The following is a 9,088-nucleotide window of genomic DNA, read 5'->3' as shown; positions in this document are numbered from 1 at the left end:
CCGTTAGGATGCAGCGATCGATGGCCGACATGTGAGCGACGTAATTTGTCGACCGTTTGCACACTTTACCTCCTCTACATCCTCTACCTACCTCTAACAGAGACCCCACGCCCCTGTCATTGACTTCCTTATGGCATTCGCGTGGTACCCAAGCGAATGTCCAAAAATTCCAAACTCTGTCCCCACTGTTTCTTCGGCGGGCAGACAAACGCAGCGTGCGGGCTCGCTTATTGCATGAACCAAATAGTTGGCAATTTTGCGATTGATTCGTCACTCGTTGCTTTTATTATTGCTATTATCATATACACAGAGCTCGCAGCACACAAGCACCGTAAGGAGGAGGCCAACACCTTTCTCACCCAGTGTCGGGCTGTGCCCGTACGCGAAAAAAAGCGAAAGTAGGAGGCTCGTTTCATACACGCTCGATTGACTCCTTGCGGCGGTGCTCTGTGGCTGCTGCTGCTGCTGCTGCTGCCGGCAGCAAAGTTGTCGCCGCAGTCTTTTACCCCTACCGCTGCACACTTTCTCGTGGAAATAGCTCATTTGAACGTACGCGCGAGAGCACACGAGACTCCTTCTCCCCGGGTATCACCCTTTAACTGGAGCGAAAGGGGGTGCGGTCGGTCGATACAGGGGGGGGGGCTGGACATTTGAACTGAACAATCAAACCAAACCAATGCTGCAAAGGTTGGGAGGACTGTTTCGATATAAATATTGCTGCCCGCGGACGGAACAGTATCATTCAGGTGCTAAGCTCATCGACAGTAACACATCTTACCAGAACCAAAACCTCCAGTTTACGGGCATAATGGCATTCAAGGTAGGAGCTCACAGTGGTTGCGGTGTTTTAGTCCTGCCGAAGGACTACCAGCAATATTGTTTTCTGTGAAGTGTTGTTTGTGCACGGCGTGCGAAACTTGCGGTTTAGTGGGATCTTTAAGTGGATTTAAGGATCGCTGGTGCTGGTGTTGTAATCGCAAGTGAAATAACGTACCTCTCTCCCTTTTCTACCCATTGTGTCGTTTCCCTCAGTTCATCGTTTTCCTGGCGTCGCTGGCCGTCGCTAGCGCTGGATACCTGGAGGCAGACCATGCCGTCCAGTACGCCGCCCCGGTCGCTCACTACTCGCCGGCTTCGGCCGTCAGCTACAGCACCATCTCGCAGGCTGCCCCGGCCAAGCTGGCCTACGCCGCCCCGGTCGCCAAGACCGTGTCGTACGCTGCCCCGCAGGTCTATGCCGCCCCGCAGGTCTATGCCGCCGCTCCAGTGACGAAGACGTACGTCTCCAGCCCGGCCGTCGGTGCCACCCATGAGAGCACCATCCGCTCGCACGACAGCACCATCTCCCACTACTCCAAGGCCGTCGATACGCCGTACTCGAGCGTGCGCAAGTCGGACACCCGCATCACCAACGAGCTGCCCAAGTACGCTTATGCCCAGCCCGTCCTGGCCAAGCAGGTTGCCTATGCTGCTGCCCCGGCCGTCCACACCACCTATGCTGCCCCGGCTGCCGTCCACACTAGCTACGCTCATGCTGCCCCGGCTGTGACCTACGCCCATGCCGCTCCGGCCTACCAGACCTACGCTCATGCTGCCCCGGCTGCCGTCCAAACTAGCTACACGCACGCTGCCCCGGCTGTCCACGCCACCTATGCTGCCCCGGCCGTCCAGACCTATGCTCATGCTGCTCCGGCTGTCCACACCACCTATGCTGCCCCGGCCGTCCATGCCACCTATGCTGCCCCGGCTGCCGTCCAGACCTACGCTCATGCTGCCCCGGCCGTGCACACCTCCACCAAGACGCTGACCTACTCGCCGGCCGTCCAGGTTGCGCACACCACCTACGAGGACGCCCATGCCCATTATGCCTGGTAAGAAGGTTCTGTCTGAGCGAAACATCCTGAAGGAACAACAACAACAACCAACCGCTCAAAGCAACTATTTATTAGCACCACAAGACTAATTCAAACAAAACAAAACAAAAAAAAAACGCCACCAGTTAAGTACACTGTCGCATTGTTGCGCTGTTACACTGTTTTTGCAAGCAATGCGTGCATTCAGTCTCTCTCTTTCATCAGAGAGAGTACATATACCATCTCGAATGTGACCATTTGTTGAGTCGAAATACAATCTCGTACAAACTGAATCATATACTGTGTAGAATTTTGTTTGATGACATCCCAAAGATTACTTCACTCTCGAGCTTGTGTCCTTCAGTTTAATGATAAGGTGCAGGCTGTGTAGAACTGCGGATGTATCGCGCCCGCCATTAGTGCATGTAGGCAATTATCGATGTTGAAAGGAAGAGAAATTTTGCGTATTTCTGTTATGCGGGCGCAATCATATCACGGCGGTAGACTCATTATAATTGGATCTACCAAGGGTTGAAGTGTTTCACTCTCGCGGGTTGATTGACACATAGGGGCGGTTCTAGGGTGTGTAGCAAAGGGGCAACATAATTAATACGAAAATAATGCTCCGCATTTTCATTAAATGAGCTGCGATTTCGAAACGTTGGTTTGTCAAAGCCAATTCACACCGTAATGATAGAATAACAATTACTCGAAAAAGAGAACTGCTGGCTTTATTGGGAAATACACTTCAACTGAAATAAACTTTCAATCGGACCAAACACTTTTATAGCTATACAGAGGAGCCAGTCTGAAATCTAGTTCATAGTACAGACGTCAACACAAGGGTTTTGTATTAGGGACGTCGTGTGTTCAAACCTTGATTAATCAATACGACCGATCTTTTCTTTACTATATTACACTGTGGAATTACTACTAAGCATTTTTCTTCTTCTATGGTCCATTCGGGGTTTGAACTTATGACGGGCATGTTGTTAGTCGTACGAGTTAACGACTGTATCACCAGACCGAGACTAATACTAAGCATTACAGTGGTATAAAACACCATGCCATTAAGGCTAGTATAACGGATTCGCAGGTGAAGGCGCAAGACCGTCAGCGGTTTCGGACACTCCTGAAAAACAGACCAAGACCGTACAGCGGTTGTAGCGTCGGATAAGTAAACAAGTAGAATCTGAATGCAATCAATCAGGTAGCAGAACCAATCAGTTAAAACGACGTTGCAAATATACATATTGAAAAACTTTTTTGTAAGAAGATTATTCGGCAAAGGTCATATTAATTAGAATAGCTCTGTACGTGAAATATTATTCCTTCGAATCGCACAAATCGATCGCTTCTTTGACATTTATGGCATGAAAAGAGAAATAGGTTTGCTGAAAGGATCTTGATTATAATCTAATTTATCACCTTGTTGTTACCTGCCCCTGCCCTGTAAGACTTGCTTCTGTTTTGTATATTTTGCCAAATAGCTCGTAAGGTATGAAGGACATGTACGAAGATGTTGAAATAGATGCATTATATCCTAGCATATAGGAACGACGCGGCGTTCGAATGGTAAGCCTGTCGGCTTCTGTATGATTCGATGGCTAGATTCCTATACTAACCGTATCCACCTAGCAAGGACTGTATATTCGATTACGTGGTCGGTCCGTCCAGTGTAATTTGACAAATTTTCATTTGACAGCTAAAGAGTCCATAGTTACTTAGCAACTCATACAAAGTCCTTAGCAACCCATACTCCCTATCTGTCAATCTGCATAGAAATTGCCATACACCATGGCTACCAAAATCAAAGCTAAGGGCCCAGCTGCAGACTATCTAGGCACCTTGATTTCGTGATAAAAATGAGTTAATATCATAAGTATGACAGGCATGACTGCTTCGATCCGTTATATCAGGGGTCTCCAAACTACGCTATTCAGAGACGTAGACCAAGCATAAATATTAGAAAGCTATATAAGTATTGTATATCATGTTAGTATTTTGCTATAAAGACGAAATTTAAACGTTCGCATTAGTTACAGGCAACGGAAAGATGGCCCTTAACACCATTATATGTGAAGCAATGGGGCCCGCTAATTGAAAAGTTTGGAGACCCCTGGTTTATATGATGAAGGAGACGCATTTAAAAAGCCAAAAAACTAAAAAATAAATGTTTGTTTGGTCTGTCTGTAAAAAATTAAATGTTTCACGATGCAATTCAATATCACCCTAATTTATTGATCAAAGTTCTGTCAACGGCGTATTTTAGAGCCTATAAATAAAAGACAACACAAATTCTTTAGTTTGCGCACATGTTAAGTAGCTAAGAATAAAATCTTTTCAAAACTATATTCAGAAAACTTTCGCCTTGACGCGTGGCGTATAACTAACTACTAGTTCTGCACGGGTAAACTCTCGGGGTAGAAGCTTTGTGGAGCTTAGTAGCTTAGTAAGGATTTGTTTACTTAGCTTAGCTCAGTGAATAAATTCAAGCTCAGAGAACAAATTTTGGGGTTCTTATTGCATGCTTTGTGAGTAAAGATTTGGCATAGTTTTTGCCAATAATTTACGTAGAACAATCGAGCTTAAAACAATAAAATCTATACCAAGATGAAGAGTAACACTAAGTTTACTATATTGGTTAATATTTAACAGTCCAAATGTATGATTTCTTTAATCGGTTGGCATATGTAAAATGAAGCTAATAACAAAAAATGCTTTTAAAATCGGCGATAAAGGACTCCACGATAAACTCAATCGGCGATAAGACGAATTGGAGGCGAATTGAAAGCATTAATTGAAAGTAAAGAAAAGATTGCTCTCCGCACACCATTCATTCCCGCGCATTACATAATGTCATGAAAAACAGCTGTCACGCTAATTAACTCTGCACTATTGCAGCAACAACATGTTAAGTAGCTAAGAATAAAATCTTTTCAAAACTATATTCAGAAAACTTTCGCCTTGACGCGTGGCGTATAACTAACTACTAGTTCTACACGGGTAAACTCTCGGGGTAGAAGCTTTGTGGAGCTTAGTAGCTTAGTAAGGATTTGTTTACTTAGCTTAGCTCAGTGAATAAATTCAAGCTCAGAGAACAAATTTTGGGGTTCTTATTGCATGCTTTGTGAGTAAAGATTTGGCATAGTTTTTGCCAATAATTTACGTAGAACAATCGAGCTTAAAACAATAAAATCTATACCAAGATGAAGAGTAACACTAAGTTTACTATATTGGTTAATATTTAACAGTCCAAATGTATGATTTCTTTAATCGGTTGGCATATGTAAAATGAAGCTAATAACAAAAAATGCTTTTAAAATCGGCGATAAAGGACTCCACGATAAACTCAATCGGCGATAAGACGAATTGGAGGCGAATTGAAAGCATTAATTGAAAGTAAAGAAAAGATTGCTCTCCGCACACCATTCATTCCCGCGCATTACATAATGTCATGAAAAACAGCTGTCACGCTAATTAACTCTGCACTATTGCAGCAACAACAGGCAGCTTAAAAAGAACAGGAACAAACAAAAAACCTATCCCAGAACTGAACCCTTTTTTTCTTAACGAAGCGTGAGAGAACGTATCAAAAAGCGGCAGAAGCAGAATATAGAACGGGGCAGTGCAGAGAGCTCATTATGAAAGAAATGTTAAATGTCAAGGCTGCGTTGACTCCATTGGTTGAGGGAGCAGTGGAGCAGCAGCACATATCGCGTTTATCGACAAATATTTAACAGCAACGACACAACAACAAAAAGTAATAACCTTTTCGCAACCCTCTCGGCAGAGATTGTGTGTGTGTGTCCTTTCTCCCACGGTTAGGGGGGGGGAAAATACAGCAACTAATTTACCCATATCAGGAGAAGACATTCATCATGCATGGCATTAACCAGCCACCAGGGCAGTTTGGTGAATGTATTCAATTTCTATCGAATTCATTTCGAAACCTTTGGCAATTGTCTTTGATGGGATTGCTAAACAAAAAGTTTGTTTAGCTTTAATTATGTATACTTTCTGGTATTTTTTTAATTGAAAAGGACACAATCTCAGGTGAAGGTGTCGAACAACAACTTGATCTGTGAAAATGAAAAACATCGCTTTAAAATGCCAAATCTCTTCCTTTTTCCAGAACGTGCGTCCACGCGTTACGCACGCCGCGATGTGTGATCGAGCTCCTGGAAGCGATCGAATCACCCTACCCTACCCGGTAAGGATTATGGTGAAGGCGAAGGTAACCTTCCTTGAAAACGGGTTGGGTTGCTATGGTTTTGTTGGCTGGGTTTCCCTTCCCTTTTCCCGGGCGAGGAGGGCTCTGGTGTCTTGCATGCAGCGTTTGCCCACCGCGAAACCTTCACCTTACTACACGTGCTTCCGCTCGTCCGCTTGCCGATCACGATCACCAAAGGCGGTACGCTCACTCACATACAAACACACACGCACACACACACACAGTAGTGGTGGCCGTGGTCACTTTCCTGACGTATAATTGGGCGATGGACGTCGCGGCGATGGTTTTTGTCGCTTTATTTTTGCGCTTTATTCCACACCCGCGGCACAGATTTTGTGTGCGAGAAGGGTTGAAATGCAGTGTGTGTTGCATTTCTTTGCCATTTTGTTACCCCTTGTTTTCCGTCGCCTTTACCCCTGTCCTTTCCCCCAGGGGTGGTGCACCATTATCGCGTTCGCAAAATTCGTCCTCGCGTTGCTTCCCGGTTGCGCGAGCGCACGCACGGGTTTTGTATAAATAATCGGACCGTGGTACGAAACTGTATCATTGATCACTCAGCGTCTTCAGCAGCAACAGCAGCAGCAGCAGCAAGACACACTTCTTCGAGTATCCCACCCAACAACCAACAAGAAACCGCTTCAGCAAAATGGCATTCAAGGTGAGTGTCCTGCAGCAAAGGCTTGCCTGGCTCCCGCGGGTACTAATCTTTTCGCTTGTTCTGATTACTCCTCGGACAGTTCGTCGTTTTCCTGGCTTCGTTGGCCGTCGCTAGCGCCGGATACCTGGAGGCTGGCCATGCCGTCCAGTACGCCGCCCCGGTGGCCCACTACTCGCCGGCATCGTCGGTGAGCTACAGCACCATCTCGCAGGCTGCCCCGGCCAAGCTGGCCTACGCCGCCCCGGTCGCCAAGACCATCTCGTACGCCGCGCCGCAGGTGTACGCCGCGCCTCAGGTGTACGCTGCTGCCCCAGTCGCCAAGACCATCGTCTCCAGCCCGGCCGTCGGTGCCACCCATGAGAGCACGATCCGCTCGCACGACGGCACCATCTCCCACTACTCCAAGGCCGTCGATACCGCGTTCTCGAGCGTCCGCAAGTCGGACACCCGCATCACCAACGAGCTGCCCAAGTACGCCTATGCCCAGCCCGTCCTGGCCAAGCAGGTTGCCTATGCTGCTGCCCCGGCCGTCCACGCCACCTATGCTGCCCCGGCTGCCGTCCACACGACCTATGCCGCCCCGGCCGTCCACACTAGCTACGCCCACGCTGCCCCGGCTGCCGTCCACACCACCTATGCTGCCCCGGCTGCCGTCCAGACCTATGCTGCCCATGCTGCCCCGGTTGTCGCTACCGCCACCAAGACGCTGACCTACTCGCCGGCCGTCCAGGTTGCGCACACCACCTACGAGGATGCGCACGCTCACTACGCCTGGTAAGATGGGCATGACGTCTGGCGTGAGACACTTGGTCTTTTATTGTTTTGCGAAGCTGATGCAATGATCCCCCATCGACCCACTATTCCCGCAATCTATTTATTTGATTTTGTTGTTATGAACCTGTGTGTGTTCTTTCCCACCCCTCATTTTGTTTTCGGTATGTAAACCAATGCAGCGCAAACGTGGCGGTCTCACCTGTGGGGCGGTCGCTTTGCGGTGTTCAAAATAATACAACATCATAAAAAAAGTTGGAAGTGTTTGTTGTGTTTTCTTTCTAAAGCGTTTGAACGGGTTGATAAGTCCACTGATGTTTGAAACATTCATAGAACATCTGTCTTCCAAGTGTCTTTTAGTGATAGCATTGGTTCTGTCAGCACCACCAGGATCGAGTCTTTTAATTTCGGCTTCAGCTCATGCATCTCATACTTCATAAGGTTCAAGATCAGAGCTACAGGGAGTAAAATCTTCCGCCCTCTCTAGGTTATCCCCTTTCTCAAAATTGGCCTCACAAGTTCTTCTACAAAGGAAGATTACACTCACTATTGAAGCATCAGAAGTAGTTGAGATGCTTCAAATTGAAACCAGTTACAATAACTAGACTAGTGATGAGTGGTGAGTGAGATATCAACATTTGTAATGGGTCATGAGACTCCACAAACGGATCGACCCGGAGTCGGTTGCAGATTGGCCGGAATCGATTCCGACCCGTGGGTGCAACGAGTTCGGTAGGTTCATACGAGTCCAGTGAGTTAAGTAGGTTTGGTGGGTTCAAATGAGTTCAGTACGATCAAACGAGTTCATTAGAACCATGAGCCTACCCAACTCATTGCACCCACGGGTCAGAGTCGTATATGCTTTGCTGAACCTACCGAACCTACTGGCATCAAAATTACGACCCGGAGCGCTCCGGATTGCATCTGGACGGCACCGACCTGTTAGGTTCGGGTCGACCCGTCCATCATTAATCAAAATACAGGTATGATGTTCTCAAAATCTTTAACCATCCACAACGTTTCACAGCAATAGTAGGCCCACGTATACAAAACTCACTACACTCATTATATTTTCAAAACATTTTGTAATTCTATGGTTGGCAATTGTAGTGAATTTCAAGAAGAGATTGGTTGATGAAACTTTAACAATAATAACACGATTGAGCTCAAAGTCTTTATAAAAACAAAATAAACATAAAAAATAATTTTAAAAAATAGGTTGATATTGATGAATACAAAAATATGCATTCATGTTTTTAAAAAATACAATAACAAAATTTAAAAAAAAACGTATACTTTTATGAATACAATTCATATGAATGAGCAATATTTAAATATAAATAATACAATAAGGAATCCTATTCCCAGCCTTTCTGCCAATGCAAATGTATGGCAGTATTGTACAGTGTTGGGTACTCAAAATCGAACACATTTTCAAAATTCACACCGGAATCCGTTTGGTCTTTGTATTTTGTGATGCATAAATCAATTCCTTAAAATTATAAAACGCCATAAAAACTTTGCAGTGGGCTTCTTCTTCCTCCCTTGAACACTGAGGAAATGAGAAAATAG

General features: G+C 46.0%; 1 protein-coding gene across 1 annotated transcript; it reads left to right on the top strand.

Moving 5' to 3' along the window:
• Positions 1 to 743: 743 nt before the first annotated feature.
• LOC121598966 lies at positions 744 to 7,770 on the top strand. The gene is made up of 6 exons (XM_041926356.1): positions 744 to 820; positions 1,033 to 1,871; positions 3,492 to 3,531; positions 5,989 to 6,066; positions 6,638 to 6,745; positions 6,825 to 7,770. The coding sequence occupies exons 1-6, from the start codon at positions 809 to 811 to the stop codon at positions 7,521 to 7,523; spliced, it is 1,776 nt and encodes a 591-aa protein (XP_041782290.1). The 5' UTR covers positions 744 to 808; the 3' UTR covers positions 7,524 to 7,770.
• The last annotated feature ends 1,318 nt before the right edge of the window (positions 7,771 to 9,088 follow it).

Source organism: Anopheles merus, chromosome 3L (assembly GCF_017562075.2).
Source record: "Anopheles merus strain MAF chromosome 3L, AmerM5.1, whole genome shotgun sequence".
Taxonomy (NCBI): domain Eukaryota; kingdom Metazoa; phylum Arthropoda; class Insecta; order Diptera; family Culicidae; genus Anopheles; species Anopheles merus.
The sequence above is the reverse complement of the archived record's forward strand: the minus strand, read 5'-3'. Positions and strand labels throughout refer to the sequence as shown.

What these genes read in the sequence shown, in the direction of transcription:
- LOC121598966 (XM_041926356.1), top strand. An exon ending in GAATCACCCTACCCTACCCG is followed by an intron (nt 6,067 to 6,637) that starts GTAAGGATTATG and finishes CTGTATCATTGA; the next exon opens with TCACTCAGCGTCTTCAGCAG. An exon ending in TCAGCAAAATGGCATTCAAG is followed by an intron (nt 6,746 to 6,824) that starts GTGAGTGTCCTG and finishes CTCCTCGGACAG; the next exon opens with TTCGTCGTTTTCCTGGCTTC.